Source organism: Syzygium oleosum, unplaced genomic scaffold, assembly GCF_021117445.2.
Source record: "Syzygium oleosum isolate NSW1041296 unplaced genomic scaffold, Sole_v2.1 Sole_v2.12, whole genome shotgun sequence".
NCBI lineage: Eukaryota > Viridiplantae > Streptophyta > Magnoliopsida > Myrtales > Myrtaceae > Syzygium > Syzygium oleosum.
Genome location: NW_026607496.1, coordinates 583529 through 611223, shown reverse-complemented (window position 1 = coordinate 611223; position 27695 = coordinate 583529). Strand labels below are relative to the sequence as shown.

Below are 27695 nucleotides of genomic sequence, written 5' to 3'. Positions count from 1 at the left end.
GAAAAGGTTTAGGACTCAATTGGCAAAGTTGAAAGATTTAGGACTGAATTGGCAAAAGTGCAATAGATTTATGACTTTTTGTACAATTTTCCCATTTTCATTAAACACTGTACGAGGTTGGGAAGAGTACAAAACTCATATACACGGGTACAAACAGGTCCAAAAGCTCATTATCTTAATTTTATGGTCAAATCTCCACCAAATTTGTCTACTAATTGACGATTGTTTGCATTTCAACCGTTCGACATGAGATTGTGGCATTAGCGAATCAGTTGTTATAAACGTAAATCTTTACGGTTCATAATCACTAGCTTTTAACCTCGCGCATAATAGATTTTATAACTTAAAAATGCTCGTCAATTTAGTTTTCGGAACATAAAAATTTCTGCTATTAACAATATCAGATATACCTCGTGCGGATCTACATGGATAAATGAAAAGAATATAGAAGAGGGAGGTAGCCTACTACTACTATTCCGAGAATTCGAAGTGCAATGGTGAATATACAATATATATGATATGAAGGTGCATGTGCATATTCGTGTATTCCTCTCTACATTAATCTCCAAATGAACTTGAGTTTGTGAAGAAAAATATAACCGAGGATTGGAAGTGCAATGGCCGATATCGGTGCCAATGACCTTTAGAGTGAATGAGTGGAATCGAGGCTAATTGGAGCGGGATTTGTTTCAATACAAGCTGAGTTTGGCATGTTTTGGGAAAGGACTTTGGGCCTCTAAAGTTAGGTGAATGTCGTGACAGTTGGTGCAAACATTTTGGATCACTTTGAATGAAAGCCAGCACCGACAAAACCAAAACCCAAGGTAGGTCCTCCCTTGCTTTGGCTTTCAGCATTTTCGAAAAGACCTCTTGAAGATTAATGATATTTTCTTCCAACTTTGCCCTCACTAACATTTTCGAATTCCCATTTTTCCCCCATTTTTAGTGTTCATCGTCTCTCTCTCAACCAAACACACCCAATGTCTTGAGTGTGATTTAATTTTTCACTTTATTTGTTCTGCTTTGATTTAATATAAAATCACAGCTTATTTTCTACATTTTCATTAATTCAATATGACATCATGCATTCGACAATCTACACCAACCTTGTTTCGAGTAATCGTAGCACAATTATATTCAATGAGTACATCTAAAATATCCAGCTTTGACTGATGAATTTTTATACAATGTCGAAATATAACATTTTCATATATTGTTGAAATTCTCTTGTTTTCATCACTATCCCGTGTCGAGTGCTATACAAAATCTTGTCGATGAGTATTTTCCAAACACTTGGGGTGTTTTGGTTTGAGTGTAATAAATTCCCGCAAATTAATTTTCTGGACTTTCACGCGTTTGGTTTGTTGAAAATAATCAGTTAATGAAAAACTATTTACGGTAAAAGAAAACGTGTATGCTTAAAGTTAGGAAAATGAATTTTCTAACCTAAAGAGAGGAAAATAATTTCCTGAAAATTATTTTCCTTTATCGTGAAATTTTTTACGAAACACACCCTTATTATGCATATTTACTGAAAGATATTTCAATCTCCAAAGCGTGCATATCATACGAAAAATAATACGTTGAAAATAGTAGAGTTTCCTTTTTGAATAACTTGACGAATGGCAATGACTCCACTTAAAAAGGGGGGAAAAAGCCATAAAGAATCTCTAAACTATGCTCACTATGAAACGTTTATCCTAAACTTTTTCTCGTGACATAAAATACCTTAAACTTGTACCTATACAACACATTTACCCTCCGTCAGATGATTTTTCAGTCAAAACAACGTCGTTTTTATTTCACTTAAGCCACATAGCTGTCATGTTAACACCGTTTACTTTTTTACGTTCATGTTGACAAATTTTCAACGATTTTCATTGACGGAACTTTGAATGAGGGTAAATGTGTCACACGAATATAAATTTGAGATTTTTTGTGTCACAAAAAGGTTTAGGGTAAATGTATCACAATAGTCATAGTGTAGAAGTTTTGGTGACTTTTGCCAAGAAAAATACTATCTATCTATCTCAAACTAACCACCACTCTCTTTTTTCCAAGTAATTGTTCAATTCACGCATGTTCATTAGCTAGCCAACTCATAGGTCATCCAATTCCCTCCAAAAAGTAATTCATTAACTTCGTACGTTATCCCCGATCACGCACGAGGTACTTGATAAACCGCATCGTAACTCATTACAAACAATGTCCACCAAGACATTCACCACAAAAATGTTACCGACAGCGCTAAATGATCTCCAGCATAGTATTCGAATTCAATCAACTCACCCTCGACTCACGAATCAAAGCTCGAAAGCGAATTTAGACCATCAAGAGATACATCGTCCTAAAACCGCCGACTCATTCCGAACCAAAGAGACCTCCACATTAGCTCAAACTAATTGTCGTTTCACTAATGCAATCACATTCTCGAACAAAGCCATAGAACACGCGATCGCACATAGAGACGTGATGTAGACCTAGACTTACATGTTGGAGAGCTTGTTCGGCGCACCTACGGTGACCTTAGTGACATGAAGGAGAGCGAGCTCAGTATTGAGGTCTTTCAGCTGACTCAGCAGATCCTCACTCCACAGTGAAGAAGAAAAGGAAAAGTCAGCAAAAACAAGAAATCAGAGGGTCTCTCTCTCGAAGAGACGAAAGCAAGCATCAGGACCACCGTTACCAATTGCCTTTGCTTCGTCTGAGCTTCAATGGCCGCCTCTTTGCGTGTGCACTAGGTTCATGTGAGCTATCTTATCATACGAGTCTCATGTGAGTCTTATCAAATCAATCAGCACCCATGCACTCGGCTCCCATTAGCTTGGTGCATGGAATAATGAGAATGAGACGTAGATGGCTTCTTCAGCTGGGTCATCCATGTCTACAGAAAGTCCATGTTGTTTGAGTTGGAAAAAGGTTATAATCAATCTAGTCACATTGATCGTGTAATATTTCAATAATGTCTCCATGGCCATGGTCCGTTTCATCTCCGGAGGAGACTATCAAGCAGACACTAATGACTAGCATTTTAAATAAGCATTGCACATTTTGCATGTCAATTCTTACATGAATTATCACAGTTGACACTTGATAGTACATAGAATAACCAGAAACACGTTCTAGAGATTTATCGACAATAAAAACCGATGCCTGAGAGCTCCAAACCAGGCACTAGCAATGCAGGCGCCGAACCTCTCAATTCTCATTCCTCCGCAGCACTGGCAGCGCTTAAATCCACACTGAGGTCGAGAACCTGCCCAGAAGAATGTAATTTTGTCAGCATCTCTCTCTCTCTCTCTCTCTCTCTCTCTCTCTCTCTCTCTCTCTCTCTCTCTCTCTCAAGGAAGCTTGAATTGCTGCTGTGGAAAATGTTAAGAGTTGAAAAACAACTTCTATATGATCTTCAATCATTTCAAAGCAATATAAGCCGTTTGTCGTACTCTTGCCTTTCAGCTTCTGCCAAAGAATTTAACAATTACTTTGACTAACCGATACACTATATTTATTTGGTATTTCCTGTCCTATTCAAAAGTTACACATCTCAATAATGCATAAGCTTTACTATTATGTTACATTTTCAGGACATCTTTGATCGTTAATCGAAGGGGACTATAGGCTTGATTAGCAGAGGGAAAAGACAAAATGTGCAGTAGGTGGAATTTTTGGGCAGGTTTTTTTTTCTTTTTTGGTCGGTATTTTTTGGGCAGGTTTCATGGGGCTAGAAAGTAGTTAACTTGTACTGCATAGCAAATAGCCAAACACCCTGCTAACCGCACCGATCACCTCTATTGCACCAATTGGACACAAGAAAAACGGGAGGGCATGGCACTATGGCAGGGCTTATCATGTAACTAGCGCAAATGCATGATTACCTTGTAAAGAGAAACATTAGATCATAACTTAAAGGCTGAATTCACGGGAACAGACAAAAATGCATAATCATCAGGTATAATTAACGAGAAGGATAGCCCGAGCAATTCTAATGTTGATAGCTTCCAAAGAGTCCTAAAAAACTTCCAACCCCATGAGAACTTGTCAAAGATTATCTCATGCTCCCCACGCCGATGAAATACTTATCATCAAGATCGTAGTTGATAGCAAGACATTTCTGAGAAGTAATTCTTACCTTTCCGGTGATCATTGTATACATGTTAAGCACATCCATAACAGTCGACTCGAAGTGGGTTGTGGCATCATAACTCTGCAGGCATAGGAAGAGAAGAGATTAACATAATATCAATACAATTGAAAGCTCCCAAATTCCACATATACATCACAGAGACAGACGGAGAGAGAGAGAGAGGAACACAACTCACAGTGGATATGAAGCAGTTGTCAAGAGAAGGTTCATTGACTGGTTCATATCTATCATAAGTGTCATAAAATATCTCATCAACAGGCCCCAGCAGATCAACCCCTGGCTTCAGTTCTATCTCAGGTTGATCAGTTTCAGCCTCTGCCGAAACAAATGCAATGAATTTGCCCTTTGGTGCGACATTGTGAGAGTATGAACAACAGAAAAGATACCTGCTCAAACATGGGCATAGTTGAATAAGGAGTCGAAAAACAATGAAGGATGCTTAGATTATCAGAAGCCGTGAAAATGGATTTTGTTTTTTTATCGGTAATCCATGGCCAACCTATTAAGCAGGCGCATGGAACCATTTGTGAAATTCAAGATCTAAAATACAAGTATCAAATGGTATTTAGAAGTGAAATGTGGCTCAAGCAGATTCTGATCCTGACTTAAAATGATAGTTTACATAAAGTTAATTAAAATATCATTGATCTCATGGGAAAGATACTTTACTTGCTACACTTGCATTCATTTCCTTTCCTACCTCAAATACAGCAAATGAAGTTAAATGGATAAGTAAGAAGCTATTTCTCTCTTGACAATAATCATTGATTTGCTTTTTCCCCCTTCATTTCTCGAACAGACTTTCACATTCAATATAATAAGAAAATATAGCTAATAATCTCCAATTAGTGTACACAAGAACTTACATATCTGACTTGCGACCCAACTGTTTCTGTGGGATAATAACCTGAACTGAGTGAGAATCATAGGTATTTGGGATCGGATGGCTCATGATACAGATTGCCCTGGCAACCTTCCCGATTTTCCTAACCTGCACAAGTTCACATATTCCCACTGAGTACGACATCCACTGTTGTTGCAAAAGAAAAAAGGTGCATCTGCATGTTATGCGCCTTTATGGTTATCGAGGCCTGTTACTGGTTCTTACATTTTTAAAAATTAAAAAGAAAAGGACTGAGAGGGTGGGGTATAAAACATTTTGCAAGGTTTAGGGCCTTTAGGCCAGAGAAAGTAGTCATATCTTAGTGGCAAAATAAATATTACGTCAACCACCACAGGCACTGATGCAGTGACCATGATCTTTTTATCAATATCAAGGGGGTGCAGCACGCACACAAGATCCACATGCATAGAACCTGGCAGATAGAACCGATATACACCTATTTAACCAACTCCACAAAAGTTTTAATCTACAATTGTCTCGAGAAAGATTACTAACTGATCTTACGGAATCAATATACTTATTATACTACATGAGCTAGTACCACTTACATCAAACAAACTGAACTCCGACATAAGTTCGCTAACACTCTGCGATGATCATGATGCAGTATCATATTCATTACCTTGCTAGGCAAATACGAAGGGTCGCAAACAACTTTTTTGCATTTGGCAGTTTCGCCCTCTGATGTGACGCCAATGACTTGGCCTTCATCATTGAACTCCACCTGCAATATAACAGCAAAATAAAACAACATTTTTTTACTATAAGTAGCAGATTTAACTTGAAATTTAACAATAAACACCATTTTCATGATATTGGCAGAGAATAAGGATATATTTACCAGTCCAAATATAAATGAGAACCAAATGACCTGATTACCTTGCATTCCTGTTTGTGCAGCATGTAAGTCCCACCATATACAGCACTTAGCCGCGCAAATGCCTGGATTACAATAAAAAAAAGTTAAACAGAATCCAAAGCTAATGGTCAGGCATCAGCAATGGATTTAATCAAGTGTGTCAAAACTGCAGCAGCAGCAGCTTGGACATGCATCTGTGACGCTGGATGTACCTGAGGGAGCTCTCCTAACCCATACAAGGGATAAATATAGGGAGATCCTCCTTGGAAACGAGCAAATGACTCTGCATAGAGCTATCAAGTGGTTGACAGAAGAAGAGGAATGTCAATTCAGAGCTCTCCAAAAAAAATGGGAAACATTTCTCTTTACGAGCATAAGAAAAATGTTTGTTCTGGTAAACTGGATCATTCACCTTCATTCTCTTGACAGTATCCAGGGCAGGCTCATTTAGGTATCGATCATCTCTATGGAGCGCCATGGCATGGCCAATAAAATCAATGGTGTTCTCATCCAGACCATATTTTCTGTAAAAAAATAAACAGAAGCAAAATGACCAAAGGGTTTCACAGCTCAGCCAGCTAATATCATTCTACCCATTATGATAGCTGGAACAAAATCATGCAGAAGAAGATAAAATTAAAGAAATATTTGAGCAAGAGCACCGTAAGGACACTCCAACTTTGTTTTAGACTTTTCTTCTTTTTGATGATTAATATCATTTACAATCCAACATCCAAAATAGGAATTGAGAGGACCATTTCCTACCACAGGCAGCACATAAATTGGTATAAGACAGTAAAACATCTAGCAAATTTAGTTATCATTTGATCAGTTGTGAGAATGGGAACTTCTAGGCAAAACACTTTGCACTTGCAATGCAGCATTAATATTGTATACAGAAATTGAAGTCACATGTCAACCCTGGAAAACATTTAAATACGTACACTATCAGTTCTCTCGTTGTTACACGTGTCAAATCCATCCCCTCATGTGTCTTTGGATCATTTTCATCATAATCTTGAACGTATATAAAGAACTTTCGAGCTCGACGCTTCTCAAACATGCCCATGAGTGGAGTTTTAAGTGCTTCCATATCAGTTGCAGGCACTTTGTGAACCTGTCATTGGCACTACCATATTGTTGAAGAAGAAAGGAAAACCAGGCAGACCTGCAATGATTCTGCAAATGTATTTTCCAATAGAGGGTGTCTCCATACCTTTCCCATACTGAAGACATAGCTGCCATCCACAGCTTTGAAGTACAGATACTTGGTAACATCTGTATGAATGAGGACTCGCACCAGAGTACCATTTGCCATTATGAACTACACAGAAGCACTAGTCAGCAAAGAATAAATAAGGATAAACAATCTGCTAGAGCTTAAATTGTAGGCCAATTAACAAAGTTTAGAATTCACCTTTGGGACCATGTCAACATTATAATCCCTGCTAGAACCCAAATGTGCAGGAGGTTTATCACTATTCCTAAATTTCTTCCAGAGCTGCAAGTCATCAATAGGAACTATTCAAACCACCCATTAAAGATAATGCAACAATGCAGCAAATTGCAGGGAACGCACGAAGAAAGCAGACCTGAATGAGATTAAGTGATGTTGACTCTCCTCCATAATAGTCATTCCTATCCATGTGCAAAACCTGGTTCAAAAGGTTCTTCTGTCAGCAACAGAGCAGAAATCCACAATCTATGGTAATTATCTTTGTCTTGGTTATGGGAAAAAAGGAATAAGGAGAGACATTGAGAATAGTTGTTTCATTTGCATATTTTGCAACAAATCTCAAAAGAGAAAATCCAAATGCCCGTAGATAAGTACAAAGAAGAGACAGAAGACTGAACAATTTACATGACAAGCTACTTGAATGGGCTAAAGTAGCACGAAAGTTTGAAAAAAAAAAACGTCAGTACGTAAATAAACTAGTTGAACGGATGTGACGTTCAACAAATACTTGCTTCAGTAAGTTCCTATAGTATCCCAGTAACGTTTAGGCTTATTAATGTTAGGAGGAAGCAAACACCGGTAGCTCTAGTCTAGCCTTGAATGACATTCAGCACTTCCATTAATGTGATTTTCCATGAAAAAGCTTTTCAGCCAGCTGTAAAAGCAGAGTGAAGCGAGGGGTGCCAGTCCATTTGCCAATACCAGAATGGCAGAAGGGTGTGGATCCATTAAAAGTGGGCAACCCACCAAATTACTCCGCTGTCCTATTAGCTCAGGCCAGAGCTACGGCATAGGGAGGTATTCTTATGGCAGGAGTCAACATGTTTCTGCAATTGCAGGATCATATATCGGACTGCAACTTAGAGACCAAGGAGTCCGATAGGTAGTAGCCACAACACTCTTATAAAGTCTCTAGGGACTGGTTTATGTCCTGGACCGCCTGGTAGAGCAGCTTTCAGGGGGAGCAACCTATAATTTTTGGCATGTACCTCTAGGAAGCAACCTATACTATCTGCTGCAGCAGTCTAAGTTTCAACGAGCTTTCCGTCAATCCTCCTATCAATCTAACAAGATGGAAGAGAAGTGCTTCTTTCTCCATACAAGGCATAGTGACAAGTCAATAGGTCAAGACAATGTACTACTCCACCTTCACTGTCCTCAAAGCTTTGAGATTAACTACTTCACTTAATACGACTTCACACTTGGTCAATATACTCGAGACTAACTCAATTCAATTATCACGAAGTTGCCACTTGTATTTGAGATAAAAAAAAAAATAGCGCAAACTGGAGGGTATCCATGTCCAATGTCCACCAATCACCATATGACAGGATGAAAAATTCACAATTTCGCTCGAGCTCATCAGCAGCTTAAAACTACTACGCTAAAGCTCAAACTAACTGCGGACCGGTTTCTCAGATTATCTCCGCTTAAAGTTAGTACTGCCATTCTCAATACAAATTGAACGTAAGACAATACACCAGCAGCCAATAGTCCAAGGCACTTAATCACATCAAAACGACACTCCCAAGTCCCAATCGCGATCTCCTCGGCACCGATTTCCACCGCTCTTAATCCGAAACATAATCAACCGGCTCCCCAATCCAAACGAACACCAGCTCAAAAACTGAAGTCAGCGCGTGGATCCTTACCGCGGCGTAAACACGAAAATAAAAAAAAAAGACTTTCACGAATCTAACGACAAGCTACGGGATTCACGCATCGGAGGACGCGAGATCGAATCGAACCGACCGATCGAGCGAGGAAATGAAAGGAGGAAGGACGGAGGGAGGAGACCTTGAGGCCGTCGACGGAGAGGAGGCCGCTGAGGATGCACTCCTTGAGGCCGGTCCCGAGCACGATGACGTCGTACTCCTCGTCCATGGCCGCCGCCGCCGCCGCCGATCGGGGCGAAGCAGATCAGGAGAAGGTCGTCGTGGAGGAGAGACGAAGACTGGAGCGGCAGATATTTGAAAGCTGGAAGAAGACCGGGAAGGTTTTGCGTGTCGTCAGCGATTAGAAGTCGCGGGATATTTATAGAAGCCGATGGTAATGTCGTGGCATGTAACGAACCTGTTGATTGCATCCGCTTCCCGCTCGTTTTACTTTTATTTATATTATTATCATTTAATTAATTTGTTGTTTTTCCCATTTTTAGGATTGTGATTATAGACGGGAAGGTCTCGATGAGCTTGATGCGCCGTGGACCGGACCGGGTAACATGAGCCGCTCCGATAAAGTGCGACCACTTATCGAGAGCCGGACACATCCTGTTCACTATGGATCGAGAGTCGAGCGAGAATTTGGCTTGATCAATATGCGATTTAAGGGTTGTTACGAATAATTTGTAATATTTGTGTTTCTGTTTTTTACTAGGTCAAAAAGTAGTGGTGGGACCCACTTTAGAAAAAAAAGAGGCCAAATGGGGATGCCTTCAGTTGCCGAGGGCTCTGGAAAAACTGAAAAGGAAAGTGAGAAAGAGAAAGGAAAGAACTAAGAAGAGGAAAGGGAAAAGAGGAGATAGTATTGCATCGCGCGATCTTGCCAAGCCGATTCGACTTTATATCGTAATGCCCGATAAGTATTTGTGTTCCTCGTTCGTCTAATCAAAGTAATTTTTGGAGTTATGGTTTAAATTTGGCATTACGAGAGATTCGAGCCGCGAAATCTAATTTTTTAGCTGTTGAGTTGTGGAATTTCATGGAAATGGTGGTTTATAATGTTGTAGAGCCATGGAGTTCGACAGGAGTCGTTTTGAAGCAACGGTTTGGTCGGGGTGGGAATTTTAGGGTTTTGCATGTGAACTTTGCATTGTGAACGGCTTAAATAATTGCTTTGGTATGTGATTTGTTGGCGCGTATGAGATGTTTTGTTAGCGTTTAAGCATTGTTTAACTGATTCATAGTTGTTATAGTATTTTAGGTGGTTTTGACGTTGATTCTCGTTTAATTGTTAGGATTACGAAATCATTGGCTCGTTTAGCTACTTGTTGTTAGTTTCGGGTATTCTCAGGTGAGCAGTATTATCTCTTCTTTGATTTTATAAAACCCATGTCTCAAAGAAGTTATGATTATATATATATATATATATATATTGAACTTAAAGAGCATTTTTATTGCATAACTCGAGATCGAACATTTACTACCTTTTATTATTTGTGAATGATTTGAGAATTGGTTTTGGAAATATATTGTGAAAGGATATATATGTATATTGCGTTACGACCTAGTTTATGAAATAAGTTCAGAAATTATTTGAGAAATGCTTTTATGAAATGTATTTTTGGTGGATGAGTTGTGTTGCCAGAAAGTTATTTATTTGGTTTGTGAAATGTATTTTCGATTGGATATAGATATTAGAGGATTTTAATGCTAAAAAAAGCTGTGAACTCGAGATATGCATACAAGTTAGGATATCCTTCTAGACCGAGCCACTGATTTTGTAGGTGAAGACCTTATTAAGGCGGAATCTTGGTCACATTGTCACAAGGCATTGTGTCGTGATCATGGTAGTATAATAAGCAATAAATTAGTCAATGAAATGGACCATTGACGTGGTTTTTATGGAAATTGATCAATGGACTTGACCATTGATAATTGAATTATGATGATGGATTTAAATATGTATTTTTTACCTTTACAAAGTTTTGATAAAATGAAACAACTCTTATGTGATTCGATATGTATTTCATACCTTGAATTTTGCTTCTAAAGTTTTTGTATTGTTTGTATACATGTATAGTGGTTGCTCGATCTACTTAGAAAATATATACTACTCATTGGGTTGTGTTGCTCACCTCTCTCTGTCCCAATCTTTTCAGGCTCCTCGGCTAGCGGCCGTTAGTACGAGGTCGCTCTCACAGGACTTTTGGGAGTTAGATTTTGTGTATGGTTTTTAGGAGTTGTATGCATGTACGTTATTAGTTTGTTGGGTTGGCTAAGTTCTACTTTTACATGTTCTTTTTTGTGGATTATGGAAACTTTGGTGTTGTGATCAACCCGTTGATTTATTTATATATGTGGTTTGAGATATATATGGTTATGTTTGAGGTTGTGTCGTTCGTGTGGAACGAAAACCGTGTCATCTCCTTTCTAGTTGTTTTCGGGGTGTGACATAATCCATCTAAAGAATCGTTTGCCTTCTTTTTTCGAATTAATCACGGCTTCTTTTCAAACATTGTACGAGGTTGGGAAGAGAATCATTATCTAAAATTCTGCTATCATTATCTCCGGCAATTTCTCTAGTAATTGACTATTGTTTATATTTCAACTGTCCAACATGAGATTATGGTATTAACGAACCAGTTATCACTGATGTAAATCTTCATTGGTCTTAGATAAATGAGGCAAAAGTTGTTCGACCCGTGCATAAGAGATTTTACCACTTGAAATGCTCGTCTATTTCTCTTCGGAACTTAAAAACTCCTGCCTCGTTTATCTAAGACATTTTAAAAAATAACAATACCAGCTATGCCCGGTGCGATAGTGCATGGATAAATTAAAGAGAACATAGAAGATGAAGGTAGCCTTACTAGCGGAAGAGGGGGAGACACATAATTAACACAATTTGGAAATAAAAACCTTGTACCCTATTTAAATTTAATATCATATATGAAATAAAACACATTCTTAAGATTAGATAAAAATTAATAATATCAAATTTGTTAATTGTACTTCATTTATGGCCAACACCCAATTATAGAATGCTCTCATCCTTCCCAATCTAGCGAATATATATAATATAAAGATGCGTGCGCATGTTTGTGTACTCGTTTCTACGTCAATCTCAAAAGGAACTAAAGTTCGAATACAAAATTTGCCCGAGGATTCGAAGTGCAAGGCCACGTTCGCATGGTGTTGGGAAAGGACTTTGGGCCTTTAAAGTTGAGGGAAAGTTGCGACGTTTGATGGAATTTGTTTAGATCACCTTAAATGAAAAGTTAGCTTTGGCAAAGGGCAAAATCCAAAGTAGGTCTTCCATTACTTCGGTTTAATTTTTTTCTTCCAATTTTGTTCTCATTAACATTCTCGAGTTCCTATTTTGCCCTAATATTTACTGTTCATCGTCTCTCTCAACCAAACGCACCCACTATCTATTGCTTCAGATTCCGATTGACGCAACCCTAAGGGCGATGGTTGCTGAGGGACAATCACCGAGGGTCAAGTGTCGCAGAGGATCAATGGTCGACGGTTGCCGAGATTTGGGTTCATGGGATTTGAGTTTGCGCTATTTGGCTTTGCTACGATCACCTTGCTTGGGCCGCTAGAGGTTGCACGACCTCCAGCAAGGTCGTCAAGATCATGCAACCCTCGGTGTTGCCTCGCCTCGGCCACTAGAGGGTTTGTGGGCTTCACCTCGAATATGACTCAACCATGCGGCTTTACCTCACCTAGGCCACCCAAGGTCATGCCACCTCAGGCAAGGGCTGTCGGGGTTCATGCAACCCTTGGCGCTGCCTCCCTTAGGTAACCCGAGGTCACATGACCTAGGTAATGCTCGGCCTGAAATCACGCGACCTCAACGTCATGTCGAGTGGCCTTTTCAATGGCTCAAGCCTCGCCGATTTCAATTACTTTCATCATGTTTGTCGGTTCTTCAATAGACGCTTTATCCCCCCTACACACCCTTCTACCCCCTTTTTTTTCACTTAAAAGTTACTTTGCCAAAAGTGCACCAAAGTAAGGGCAACAAAACAGTATTTGCTTCGAGTAAATACACCTTGAGTCAAAGATACTTTTGGGAAATGTCATTTCCCCGGATCTCCCCCAAAGCGTGCCCATGAATCAAAAATGGGAGCGTGGTGCCATCCTCGTCGAAACTATTGGGAGACAAATCCCATGACCAATGGAATAAGTCATCATTGTTTAGTTCTATTAACTACACCATGAAATAAAAATCATAAGAGATAATGACACAAACAGTTTTTAAAATTTGGCTCAATGTGTAATATAATTTCCGAACTTTGGTCCAATGTAGTCCTATTGGAAGGATTACATTAAACATTTTCATATAATTTAAAGACTACATTGAATACATACCAAGAGTTCAAAAATTACATTGAACAAATTAAAAGTTCAGAGATCACATTGAACATTAAGGTAAAGTTCAGCGAATACATCGAACAAATTAAAAATTTAGGGACCACACTATACATTGAGTCAAAATTTAGAAATTGCTTGTGTCGTTTTCCCAAATCATAACTAAGACAACTAAGATGCAAACGAAAGTCAAGATTTAATTGCGAAACATACTTTTGATGGTGAAAATTTTAAGGGTTAATACCACGAAAAATCCTAAACTGATATACATGTGATAAATTTACCAAAAACTATTTTTTTAACTACAAAAAATCCCAAACTGGTACATCCGTGACAATTTTACCCCGAACTATTTTTTTGACCACCAAAAACCCCAAACTAGTACACCTGCGATAATTTTACCCATAACTAATTTTTTAATATTATTTTTCCGAATTTTTTTTATTTTTTCTTTTCTTTTATTTTTCCTTCATTTTCAACCTATGGCCAGCAAGGTCGACCCCGCCAACCGCTGGAGAGGCCGACCTCGCCAGTTGCCAAAGAGGTCGGCCTCGCCTAGCAACTGGCAAGGTCGGCCTTGCCCGCCCCTAGCCAGGTTCGACCTTGCCAGTTGCTGGCGAGTTCAAGCCTCGCCAGATCTGGCGAGGGGTCGTCCTCGCCGTCGCTGGCGAGGCTCGGCCCCGCTGGCAACTGGTGAGGGCGGCCTCGCCCGCCCTTGGCGAGGCTTGAACTCGCCGGCAACTGGCGAGGTCGAACCTGGCCAGGGGCGGGCAAGGCCAATCTCGCCAGTTGCTGAGTGAGGCCGACCTCGCCGGCAACTGTTGAGGTAGGCTTGCCAGTGGCCGGCGGGGCCGACCTCGCCGGCTAGAGGTTGAAGATGAAGGAAAAAAAAAGGAAAAGGGAAGGAAAAAGAAAATAAAATAAAAAAATTCGAAAAAATAATATTAAAAAATTAGTTCAGGTAAAATTGTCACAGGTGTACCAGTTTGAGATTTTTGGTGGTCAAAAAAATAATTCGAGATAAAATTATCACAGGTTCAGTTTGGGTTTTTTGTCGTCAAAAAAATAATTTTGGGTAAATTTATCATAGGTATATCAGTTTAAAATTTTTCGTGATATTAACCTAAAATTTAAATTCATGGAATGTATTAGATGGCGAAAATGGGGGCCCGTCTTCACCAACCAAAATACTCATAACAATGAGCACAAGGACCGTCGTCCGTAACGTAAGTCTTCGAGATGGAACTTTTACAAATTTGATCCCGTTATAAAGCCCTTCGGAGCACTTTGTTCACCAACCAAATGATAAAAAAAAGTTGCACTTTCCAAATCGTTAACTCTTCTCCTGATATATTTATAACTAAAAAAGAACCCAAATTTCTCATATTTTTTATCTCGTGTTTGTGCTCGAATCGCTCTATTTTCATTCTTATCGGACCGTCCAAACACGTAGGCTTACAACATAGGGAAATGAATATACTTAGGGGCCTAATTCATTGTCAATTGACATCGGACACTCAATATTGTAAAGAGCAAAAAAAAAAGAAAGAAATTTTTTTTACAAATATTAAAAACTTGATCTGTTAACGAGTAATATCGAGGCACTGCTCAAAACTGGCACTCATTAAATATACTCGATCAAGAATAATTCACTTTTCAAAGTATTAATGATGAGTAACTCGAGAATAAACACCGCGAAATTCCCTCAATTGATTACTTAAGAAGTGGTCCAACAAGAAAAAGGAGACTCTTCTTTTGCCCGTAACGAAAATAAGAATGTTTTAAAGAGGGAAACTGTGCAAATTCCGGAGAATTCGGGGCGCACAAGTGGAAATAAGCAAAAGTTTGGGGGCCGGGGGGAGAAAGAGAAGGGGACAGGACAGGTGCGTGCGTAATGATTGCAGTGGAACAGGGCCACGGGGGGCGGGACCCACCCCACCACCCCCCCCCCCCCTCCTCCCCTACCGCTTGCGTCACGGCCCCCTCTTTATGTGGTGGTGGTGTCGCGCTCGCCCCCTTTGTCCTCTTGCGGCCGCTCTCCTACCTTCTCTCTCCCGTCGAATTGTCGATTTTGCCCCCTCCTCCTCTAAAAAAAATATTATTTTCGACCCGATCCAATAATTCCCGAATCATTCGACCAAAGTAATAATAACAACAACAACAATAATAATAATAATAATAATAATAATTTCCGAATTATTGTTTTACGGTGTCACTGGCTCGACCTATCTTGGAACACCCGACTAATCTCGGCGAACCGTGCTGACCGCAAGGCGGACCCCGTGCTCGTCGGGACGAAGAAAGTCCTGAGATGGTATCGAGAACCAGCTTTCGCACGCGTGATTTGTTGATAAGTTCCAATAAGACCCCGATTTGCCTCGTTTTTTAAGAAATCCATTTTAATATATTATTATAGACTCTTTTTCAGGAGATCGTTTGAGGACTCGATACCTAAAACTTTAGATAGCTGGAAAATTGCTTCTTCTCGTGAAATCGTTTTCACTAAATTGGATTGCCATCCTGATGTCACCTAAGCAATTGAAAAATGTTTTCCGTATGATATTTTTAGCTAAAAGAGAATAGATTTTCGAATAGTTTACATAACTAGGTACAATTTCTTAACTATTTCTGTGCATAAAGCAATATGATGTTTATGAACTTTCTAGATGCTCTTGATTACAGGTTTTAGGATAAAATAGTCAATATGCCATGGAGTTTTATGTCATATCGTAATATAATTTAAATTGTTTGATTTCCATCACTATCCCGCATTTTTTCAGTTTTATGCCATGGAATTTTAGTGTCCACTTATTATGCGTATTTATCAAAAGCGTTTTTTCAATTTCCAAAGTGAGCCTCACACGTCAAATGATAAATAATACGACGAAAATAGCATTATTTCCTTTTAACACTCCGTGCCAAAAAAAAAGAAAAAAAATCTCAATCTATTTATCTATCTGGTGCTCCCTTAAAAATCAAAATGATCCACCACCCTCTTTTTCATCAAGCAACACAAATCATTCATTTTCTTTCAGGAAAACAATTATTTACCGCCATACGTTATTAGTCCGCGATCACACGGTCATATAATTTCACGCTCACTTTAGTATAAAATGCATTAAAAAAAGGGGGGAATCACATGAATTTCACTCAAACGAGTGACGTCATAAGTGCCGCGAAGTGAATAAACAAAAACCAAAACAGAACGGGAAAAAAAAAATCAATAATATCAGGAGCTCCTCCATTTTGCTGGTTCACAAAATTCTCAGAGCACCGCCAGAAAAAAAAAAGGAAGGAAAAGAAAAAAAATAGAGAAAAAGAAAAGGAGGGGTTTTTGCTCTCTCTCTCTTCCCCATCCCTCACTGAAAATCGCCAGGTTCGATTCTTCCCCCATTTCCTCCTCCCCCTCCTTTGCATCTCCCATCGATTCTCTCTCTCTCTCTCCTTCCCTCCGCGCATCCTGATTGTTCCGAGTATCTTCCGTCTTCGCGACTGAAGGAATCTGTGCTCTGAGCTTGGTCGCGTGTTGGTTGCTCGCCGCAGATTTCGCGCCCCGTCTCGATCGGCCGGCGGTGAAGGGCCGCGGATCTCTGCGAGGGGTTTGTTTCTTTCTCGCTCCTCCTCCTCCTCCGCCTCCGCCGCCGCCGGAAGGTTCCGATGGAGGAAGGCGTGGAGTTCTCGCCGAGGTGATGATCGAGTGGGGGGGAGCCTTTGTGTTACCTGGTGGCGGCCCGGAGGTCCGATGCGCGATGCCGCGACGTCGGTGACGATCGAGGGTTTTTTTTCCCCCGCCGATTCCTCGCTGTTTTTCCCGGTGCCGGAGTGGATTGATGGCTGCTCGGATGCGGATTCGGGCTTAGGCTGTTGATTTCCCCCCTTTTGAGTAGGTATGGGAGCTGCGGTTTTGGTAGAGGCGAGCGGGTGAGGATGTGAGGTGTGTTTTTGGATTTGTGCGATGAGTCGAGGTCGGAGTTAGTTCGGCATGTTGTAGTTTCTGGACGCGGGAGGAATTGGCTTTTGCTTGATCGGGGATCGGGGTGCTTCTCTTTTTTTTTTGTTCGCCGCAGCTCGGAAGATGGAGGAAGAGAAACGCTTTGCGGCCTGGAGCAATGACTTGGAGCCGGGGAATCAGACGAACGGCGAGCGTTTCGCGAAATCTGGCGAGCCGAAACTTGAGGAGAGCGGGAATGGAGATTTCGTTGATGGAAGTGGCGATCTTTGTCTGGAAGGTGGCGAGGGCCCTAACACTCTCTGCTCGACCGGAGGTTCCCATGTAAGCGAAGACGCGAGGGCGTTGTCGGGTTGCCCTTGCCGCTCCAAAAAGCTCAAGTCCGGAGTAGGTCCGGCGGATTCGGGGCTCTCGAAGAAGGAGAAGTATGGGCCGGACAAGAAATTGAGTAGACAGGACAGGATTGAGCTGTGCAGGCTGTTTCAGGGAGCAGTGAGCTCGCATGACTGGGAGCTTGCGGAGAGTTTGATACTGTTGGCTGATCCCCAGACACTCAATGATACTTTATGCATTGCTCTAGACTCGATATGGTTCTTGAGCACTCATCAAGAGCTACACGGGATCACCGGATTGATAAAGAATATCATCGCTAATGGTGCTTATGATTTCACGAGAGCGGCTCTTAGGACTTCGTTTCTGGCTTCCTGTGTCTCGGCTTGCCAAAGTCGGACAATGAGTTTGGCAGATACAGTAACTATGATGGCCCAAAGGCAAGAACTGTAGCTTTCTACTAATAGATTATTTCCGATTGGCAAAGTTCCATGAACTATTCGTGCTGCAGTTTAGCTTGCATAGATCTGTAGAACTCAGATCACCAATGGCTATGAATCTCTATCTTTGTTCTTACTATCTCTGTCTCGCTTATGTGAAGTTATTCCGCTGCCTTGCTTATGTAAACCCTCTCGAAGCAGCGGAGCTTCATCCATTCGGATCATGCTTTATATGTTCTTTCCTAGAATCCGTGGCAAGTAGATTTGTGTACATATGGTGCTGGTTGTGTGCGAATCTTATCTTGCTCATTTCTATCCCATTTGGATATATGTCCTGATTTGTACACTGCTTTTAAGTTTTTATAGATCTTGCTTGATGGGGATTCGTGCTCCGTGAATTAGCGTCAATTTGATCAGCTGCAGGTCAAAAAAGTTGAGATACTAGTTAGCTGGTGTCCTCTTTCTAAATCCTTAAAACACATGCTATTTGTTGGGAAGGATTCCTTGTGATTAGCCCATATAAGGCAATGAACGCATGCAATGAATATGCAGCTGCTTTAACCATACTAGTGTAGAAAAATCAGCGCATGGAGCTTATACATTTCACTCCCTGTAAGAATCTCATCATTGCTTTCTATATCAGGTTGCACGAGCGTCTCCAAGAGTGTAATGGTGATGAGGTTCTGAAAGCAGAGGCTGGTGCTAAGGTCCAAAAATTTTCTGAATGGGCATTGAAGTGTATTGGATTGCATTCTCGGTGCCAAGGAAATAGAGATAGGATCAACCACAGCTCAGCTGTTGAAATTCAACTCCAGCTCTCTGCATTTAAGACATTCCTGGATCTTGCTGGTAATCATCTTACAGGGAAGGACTTCACGGAGGCTTTTGACGCTGCTTGCTTTCCTCTTACTCTTTTCTCTAGTACATTTGATCCTGGTTGGGCATCTGGTATAGCTGCAACTGCCATCCAAGGGTTGCTGGGCATGCTTGTCGAGGGGGGTGCTGACAATGTTAACCAGTGTTTTCTTGAAGCATCACGGTTTGGAAGCACAGAACTTGTGCGCATTCTGTTACAGGTGATCTTTCTAACCTGTTTATTTTCTGAAAATTCTTTACTTTAGTTTGCATGTGCTCTTTGTGAAAATATTTTCATAGAACATCATTCCAGTTGTGTTCTGTATTTTCTATTTCCCTTGACTCGGGTTTCTTGTTGATGCTTCTCTTTCCAATGCATGAGAAGCAAATGTTTTTTCTCAATTGTAATTCTTATGCATCTTTCTCATGTACGAATTTTCTTTGTTGAATGTGCTGTATGGAGTACATTAGTTAAGTTTCATTTTCAGTTGTTGCTTGGTGGATGATTTCTATAAAAACAGAGATACATACTTCTCAGGCTTATCAATGACATTTCAGTGGCATGATTTGTGTGGTTAATATTAGTGTGCCCTGGTTCTTGTTCTGATCGCCTCCACAGAGTACTGCTCGATATGAAATTATTTTGGTGCGCTATGGAATCTGGGAATCCGCTTCTGATGCCTCAAACAAACTAGAATTTGTTTGGTTTCTTGCGTAAAAGTCCAATTAGAAGGTTGATTGGTAATCTGACTATTCAGGGTAAACCATCTTGCCACCATAAATTTTTTTTGGCCTAAATGACAATGTCCCTTAATTTGACTTTTTGGGCCGAGATAATTTTCATGGTTTTAAAATGCTGTCCCAAGCATCTGGGGGTTCACAGACCATCGTTTCAAACTAACACTGACACCTCCAACAAAAATAATACAAAACAGGCCCAAGCTGGCAGAGCCTGGTCAAAGTTTTTTTTTCTTTGCTGAGCAAGATAAGTCTTGTTAAAGGCGAGAACCTTTATTCAACTCAGAGGATGCCGCCTGAGACATTTTTATCGTTTGACCATTTGTGGACTCAGATAGTCATAATATGTTCCTTTTGCTTCAACGGCTGGATAGAGGATTGAAGCTGACAAACCTATGTGAAACAAGGATAACTATTTACTGATATCCTTTCTCCAAATGAACATTTGTTACATTTATGACATGGATCTGTCAGCGTGTGCATGCACTTATTTCTTTTTCCTTCCTTTTGCCAAGTTCTTGAATTTTAGGTACCAGTTTAGATGAATTAGTTGCTTCCGAAGTATAGAAAAGGACAAGATAGATAGCTAGCTACATGCCCTAGTGCAAGATTCGAAGTATAGTCTAAATAACTTAATGGTATCCTTCAATTAAACATAGAAATTCGGATTGATATTTTTGGTAGATCAGTGTAACGTGAATGATGCATGAGATAGTGGCATATATTCTGGTGAAAATGGAAGTGAACAGGCAATTAAATAACTGAAAATATGAAGCGTGTCTTTGGATTTCTTTTATGATTTGGACTGTTCTTCAATGAGGTACAATATGGAAGTAGATGGTTGGTTTGTAGCTGTTGCCAATAACTGAATATATGAATTCTCTTGTTAATGCTTTGCTGGACGTGGTTCAGAGCTTGAGCTTTGTTTATATGTATGCTTGTATGCCTGCTTTCTTGACTACTAGCCACGGGTTTTTTTAGAATATTCATGTTGAAGAGTACCTTTGTTCATTACTATAGTTTTACAGTAGTTTTTTTTTTTTTTGATAAACTTACAGATTATTTGGTTTGTTCTGTCAGATTGCTCAGAGGAACAGCTTGGATGTTGATGTCGACTTGGCTTTGGGTTTTGCTTCTCACTATTGCAAGATTGGGACAATGGAGTGTCTAGTTGAAGAGGGGAATGCAATGGCTTTCTTGGGTCCTTTGTTGAGGGCAGCGGAGAGGGGTTGTTTGGAGGTTGTGCAGTGGTTTGTGAGGAGGCGCTGTCGAGATATGGAGCTTTGCCTTGCCCTAACTGCTGCAACAGCTAGCAGCCAAGTGGAAGTCGCTGCGTATCTCCTCCCTCATGTTCCTCAACCCAACCTCACTGCTCTCAGTGTTGAAATTCTTAAAGCCGCCGGTGAACGAAGTGGTGGTTCTCTGGATGGTGTAGCTTTTCTAATGCGATCGGATTTTCTTGGGGATCCGGTTGCAACTTATGCTGTCGCTGACAGCATTGCTAGGTCAGAAGATGAGTCGATAGATCCTTTACTGCGGGCTTTTCTTCAAGAGCACTGGTCAGAGGCAGCTTTTGTTGATGGGCTGAGGCAAGGCCAAATACATTACATGAATTTCATGCGGATACTGAAGCGGGGTGAGTCTCCATTATGCTTGACAGATATTCCTGGACCTCTGAGGGCCGCGATCGCCTATCTGCCATTGTACAGAGAGTGCACTGAGGCAGGTGGCTCCTTGCTGTCCCAAAGACTCAGGGGACAGCTTGTTGAGGCCGTGAGAAGGCTCGAGAATGCAGCCTTAGAGCCAGTACGCCCTTGCAGAGAGCTCTTATCTATTTTGGAGCATCACCTTCCTCGATTTTTGCTCAGTGCTCCGAATGTTGCCTAGCAAGAGTTTTCCTTGCGGCACCCTTTTTTCTCCGTGCTTTTACTTCTCTCTATCCCTCTATATTTCCTACAAATCACTGATAATAATCGCATGAAAGCGGGTTGAAGGTGAGAAAGATCTTCGAAGGTAGATGAGATTTTCGTTGAAGTGTCGCCTTGCTGGCTAAAGCTGTAGTGCCTCTCGGCTTATCTGCCGCATCATCCTCGTGTGCCACCGTATGAAGAGTATGGGTATTGATCTAAATATGTAAGAAGACAGAACAAACTTGGATGTGCATAGTTTGTTGGCAAGCTCCTTAGTTTTATTGTAACACCCGTGGCCGACTTCTTACTTCCTATGATCCCTTTTTGGTCGGGTCATGTGGCTTCTCTCGGGGGTAAAGAAGGGTGGGTACCGATCTTATATACGTCTTAAAAGATGCTTCAATGGCTGTGGAAAGCGACTTGCATACTGTAATGCTATGTTGGTCTAGTTAATGCTTCCTCGCAATCTTTTTACAGCTAGTGCTTGATCGGCTCAAAACACGTACAAGCTTGAAAAGACTTTTGTTTGGTAATCCAAACATCATTGCTTCCATTTAGAATGGAAACAAAGGACATTATCATAAGTTTTGGTCCTTGTGATTGAAAACGCGGAAAAATGATACTTTTTTACGGTCCCGTCGTCGAAACAACCAACTGGAGAAAACTCTTCAGCGACTGTTGCTGTGCTTTTGTCCGGTTTAGCTGAGGGTCCAGAGACTCATTGTGCTCCGGTGATGCGGCGCATCTCGCCGCCAACCTTAGGCAAAAATTGGTGGCGAGTTAAGACACTCACCGCCATGACTCGGCGAGGGGTGGCGTCCCTCGCCGAGATCATGGCACTTGTGACTGCCCTTTCCTGAGCATGGCGAGAGTCCCGACGAGGGTCTGGTGACCGTTGCTGATGGTTTTGTGATGGCCCATGTGGCCTCTCTGTCTTTCTCTCTCTCCCTCACTCTCCCCCTCCAGTTCTTTTCTTTGGGTTTTCTGAAAATTTTTCACTTCCGCCTCATCGTTTTGAATCCAGTACGCATCGGGATCGTCATTCCTAATCTAATTTCAAGGACCGATATGAACCTAAAGGCCACAGTTTAGGTTCTCGATTGGCTAAAATAAGTTTTGAGGAGTAGATTAAACATTCGAAAAAGGTCTATACGGAACTATCGAAACCATGGATGGGACCCCACATGCTATATCATTTTCGGTAAGCAGAACTCCTATGAGTCCAATCTATAGATTACATATCTACATCTAACCACATGCGCGGTCGTGCATCCGAAACCTTGGCAACGTTAGGACTCAAGATTGGTCATTTACAAGTTCAGGTACCTTTGGTTCTTCCTTTACTGGGTTTAATTAGCTTTCAAGGACATTGATTAGTGCCATTGTTTGTGGCGAGTGCACCAAACTTATAGGCATTTGGCACTTCTCTCAGTGCCAATGGCACAAAACTAGTAATCTATTATTACATCCTTGATTACCTCGACCGGACAATAAGATTGTCAAATACACGATGCAAATCGTTTTCACTTGATAGATTCCACCATTATACGCCCAGTGGCAACACGTCAATTCCACAATTCCCAATAGACAAAGATATATCCTGGCAAAGTTATAGATTTCATTTCAAGTTCCTGACAGAGCAAGTGTTGACCAGATACGCAAAGGATAACAATGGCATGTACAGGTCGCGGCATGCACAATTTAACCGATGTCTCATGACCGCAATTTATGAGAATTCGATGTTAAAGAGCATCTCAACTGAGGTATCGAAGTACCAATGAAGGAAACGTTTGAAAATCCTCTTTCTTCTTTCTCCTCTTTGAACACCGGAAGATCGGGTTTACAAGAATGGTATGATCGACTCACGAAATGAAACACACACTCTTTACATATATGCGTACGTCAAGTCCCTCACATTGGAAGGCATAAAGGCCAGTATCACGAGCACAACCAGAATGCCGATGGGAAGCAAAAGCAACATGAATGGGGGAGGCGGCAATGGCGGGAGTATCAACGGTAGTATGAGCAATGACACCGTCAGGCATATCAACACGTACAACGACTGTAAGCTGAAATATCCTGAAGCCGGCAACAGTCTCTTGGCACTTCTCTGCCGATTGTACTCCATCTTCTTTCCCTCAGCCAACCATCTCGGTTCTGACCCCATTTTCCTGCTGTATTCTATGTTCTTGTCAACTGGTCTTCTCACTCTCCTATCCATTATGAAACCCAGATTTATGATTCCCTGTCTCTGTCTCGGATCTGCTTGATCAAGTTCGGAACTCATCTACAATTATGAGTGCTGCTGCACGGCAGATGGGGCCAATGCTTATCTGACTGCCAACCAAATGAACCAAAGGAGGGCGGACGACGCAAGTGCTTAACGTTCGATCAATTCCCTTCTCTCAGTATCCTCACTGAGGATGTTTAGGTAGTAACACCAGGCCGATATGTGCTAATTACAACTCTGAGATGCTGAAAGAACAAGCAAGACGTCTCCCGAAACTCAAGTGCATCTGGTGAATTCTCTGAACTCCATCGTCTTGTACATCCACTTGCCCCCTAAAGTTCAGATTGAAAGCCGCGAACGTCGTTCCCAACGATCCAGCTGCAATACGACGGTGAAGCAACAAGATCAATGCAGAGAAAGCACCTCCCTTGCAATCACATTTCATCCTAGTCAATTCAACAATGTCTCCTCCACCACACAATCCACACATATACCAAAACACAATGTCCCCAACTCAAAAGCAAAGAGAGCTCACAGGATCCAAGCATCTCTCTCTCTCTCTCTCTCTCTCTCTCTAAAAGGTTTCTTTTTCCTTCCAAAGATCTAAACTTTAAACAACGCTATGAAAAAATGAGTTCTAACGGACAATCAGAACAAGCCCACGAATACTAAAACACCTCCAAACGGCCACAAACTAAACCCAACACAATCAACCAAACAGACGGGGAACCAAGCTAAAGACGGGTACCTGTGATACCGAATGAGATGGCAGCGATTGTTATGTGGAGATCTCAAACCATCCGGACAAGAACAAGGAGAAGACGGCAGACAGATTCGGCCAGGGGCACATCTTCGCATCTCAGCCCCTCCGGGCGCCCCTCGCTCTCTTCCAAATTCTTCAACTTTCGTCTCGTTCTCTACTCAACTCCACAGAATCCCAAAGACCCAGAAACGGGGGAAGGCGCAAGTGCTGCGGAACGGGCTGCGCTCGGTAAAAAATAGCCAAGAAAAAGAGAGGGAGAGGGAGGTGAAAAGAACGGCATGTGCGTGATGCTCCGCCTTTCCTGAGGGGGAAGGGGCGGGCGATGGGGATGGATGGATGAATGAATGAAGGAACGAAGATTTAAGTGCAGTGTATTTGATTGAATTGATGAAACGTAATTATTGTGAAATTGAACTGAATTGAATTATAGAAAAACAAAAGTAGGAAAGAGAGGAGAAGGAAGCAGAAGGCAAGAAGAAGGAAGAGAGAGAATGAGACACGAAGATGGGTCTGGTTCAGTGAACGGCAAAGTCAAGTGGGGTGATACGAAAGTTGCTTGTTCTGGAATACATTTCACATCTCTCTCCCTCTGCCTCTGCCTCCCAACCCAAGGTTCTTCTCCCCTGGACTCCCTCTCTCCCTGTCTCTGTCCCCACCCTCTTTTTCTCTCTTTTGTTAGCAAAACTACCGCGGTTTGCCACCCTTCCTAGGGGCGTTCAAGGAAACTGAAACCCCCCACCCGGAAATCGGCAGTTTCCGTGAGGATTAATCCGGTTTTCGGTTCCAATTTATTAGAACCCGTGAGTACCCGTCCAGTTTTCGATTCTGGGCATGGAACCGCCCACTTGCTCACCCAGACCGGATCGATAATATACATAATTTCTCGAAAAAAATTTCGACCCAAAAAAAAAAGAGAGAAAATATTTTAAGAAAAATGAAAACCCTAAAATCCCTAATCTAAAGCTTTAACGCCCATCAACTGAATGTTCGTCTCGTCTCGTCTTGTCTCACTCTCACTTTGTCTGAATCGTTTCTCTATATCTCATTCATTGTATCGACTCTTAAGCTCATTGTCTACTGACTCATGGCTTCGACTCTCAACTCCCGTCAACTCACGGTCGCACCTCCGACCATTCATCGGCTCCATCTCTCGCTCTCGGTCATCTCCATTTACGTGAAATTTGATGGGACCGGTTCCATGGACCCATCAGTGAATCGGACCGGATCGCGATTTGGTTCCCCGGTGGATTCGTGGAACCGATGAGCGGTTCTCAGTTTCAATTTTTCGGAATCAATCTTTAGTGGGCAGTTTCCCGGTTCCATGATAGAAACCGTCCACCCAAACCATATTCACCTCTAACCCTTCCTATTTGGGAAAGGAAAGGTCTTTTCAGGGGGCTAAGGGTGGAGATATTTAGTTTCAGACGTGGATTTCGATTCCGACGTTTTACAAAGAGACATGACAAAAGTCTAGAGTAAGTTAAGAATTAGAACAGATAAAATAATAATTATAGCATTATTTTATTTATATCATAAGTCGATATATTGAGTTTTGTTAAATTATACTATTCTCTTTTCCTTTTCTTTTTCTTTTTACATTTTCCCCTCTCTCTTCTTTTTTCTTCCTTCTCCTCCCGAGCACCTCCTCCCCCGTTTGTGCATCGCCGCAGTCGCCACTGCCAATCGGTGACGTCCCTCATCTCCTGCCAGCCATCGAGTCTGATTGGCGCGCCCCTCTTGGCCTTATTTGCAGTTGCGATCTCATATTAAAGTCATCAATTTCAGGCGACCCAGATCGAAGGTTGCTCAAGACCGATCGACTTTTGAGGTGTGATGTTGAGCACCTCCGAAAGGTGCAATCAATTCACAGGTGCTCACCATCACACCTCGGTTCATTTATATAATATAATATAATATAATATATATATATATTTAAAAAAAAGGAGGAATTATGATTGGTTGGATATGCGTTTGATTTTTTTTTTCTCGATTTTTCCATAAAGTTGCGTAAAACGAGGGAATGTGGCTCAACTTGGACCATTTTATTTGATCGTTCATGTGTCTGAGTATTTAAAAGCAGTAAATTTAAGATGTGAGTAAATCTCCTAATTTTTTTTTTTACAAAAAAATTTCCTAAATTTAGAGGATCTGTAACCTTGATACCAACTTGATTATTAGCATGCATTGAGAAAATGTGAAAGGGTTGAATTCGATGTGTTAATAATTGTCCTGGTTAGGTGGGCCAGGCTTGCAGTTTATAACGTCTTTACTTATATGTACTCACATCTTGTAGTTTACCGCTACTACTTTTCCAGTTCTTATAATCACATTAAAGAAAAAAAAATCTAACTGATTATTTAACAAGTAAGCGCGTTTATTTAAGCAACCTCGGATGATGCTACTCTAGAGGCATTTGTCTTTGTGCTCCAGTGATTACACAATTTTAGAGGTCAAATTTTGAAAAAGAAGAAGAAGATAAACATAATTTGTCACTTTGGAGATGAGAATGCTTACAATTGTAAAGTTTTTTGTCAATCTCAAATTCGTCGATTTGGAACACGAATTCGAACATTTCTGGGTTTCGCCATCCTCGTGAATTTCTAGGCAATTGGAACAAAGTTTGAGTGGTCTTTCGTTCTTAGATTTCCAACTAAAAACTTTTGCCAAAGAAGATCCGACAGAGAATGTTAGAATAGAGGGTAAAATCAAGAGAAGTTGCGGTGGCAGAAAAGAAACAGGAAGAGGAGGTGGAGATGGACTGATAAGCATCCCATCTTTGATGGGAGAAGAAGATCAAGGGTAACATTGAAAAAAGAAGAGGGAAAATTCCCGAAATCATCTCGAAGATGTACCGTTTCTTAAAGTTTAACCTCAGAAGTTAGATTTTGTTTCAAAATAGCCTATAAATCTATTCAATTTGATCTGATAATCCCCTGAAGTAGCGTTCGTTTCTCAAAGTTTTTGCCAAGACTTGACTTTGTTCCAAAATACTCGTGAACTTGATCACTTTGACTTGCTAACTCCTCAAGCTCATCGGCATAGAAAGATAGTGACAGGCTAATGAGCAAGCAGGTGCATG

At 41.1% G+C, this 27695-nt stretch overlaps 2 protein-coding genes and 1 long non-coding RNA gene across 3 annotated transcripts; 1 reads left to right on the top strand and 2 right to left on the bottom strand.

The window, feature by feature from the left end:
* Positions 1 to 2920: 2920 nt before the first annotated feature.
* Positions 2921 to 9388, bottom strand: LOC115677145 (guanosine nucleotide diphosphate dissociation inhibitor 2-like). The gene is made up of 13 exons (XM_030600232.2): positions 9161 to 9388; positions 7500 to 7562; positions 7325 to 7408; positions 7124 to 7231; positions 6852 to 7024; positions 6320 to 6431; positions 6120 to 6200; positions 5928 to 5990; positions 5671 to 5772; positions 5011 to 5135; positions 4320 to 4530; positions 4130 to 4204; positions 2921 to 3256 (listed from the first exon to the last, which is right to left on the bottom strand). Exons 1-13 carry the CDS (start codon positions 9245 to 9247, stop codon positions 3206 to 3208), a joined length of 1335 nt encoding a protein of 444 aa, XP_030456092.2. The 5' UTR covers positions 9248 to 9388; the 3' UTR covers positions 2921 to 3205.
* Positions 9389 to 16776: 7388 nt separating this feature from the next.
* On the top strand, positions 16777 to 22076 carry LOC115677143 (ankyrin repeat protein SKIP35-like). The gene is made up of 3 exons (XM_030600229.2): positions 16777 to 18120; positions 18764 to 19196; positions 20794 to 22076. The coding sequence occupies exons 1-3, from the start codon at positions 17477 to 17479 to the stop codon at positions 21598 to 21600; spliced, it is 1884 nt and encodes a 627-aa protein (XP_030456089.1). The 5' UTR covers positions 16777 to 17476; the 3' UTR covers positions 21601 to 22076.
* Positions 22077 to 23412: 1336 nt separating this feature from the next.
* LOC115677234 (uncharacterized) lies at positions 23413 to 25188 on the bottom strand. The gene is made up of 2 exons (XR_008817612.1): positions 24602 to 25188; positions 23413 to 24231 (listed from the first exon to the last, which is right to left on the bottom strand). It is a non-coding gene; the product is annotated as an uncharacterized LOC115677234 (long non-coding RNA).
* Positions 25189 to 27695: the final 2507 nt, after the last annotated feature.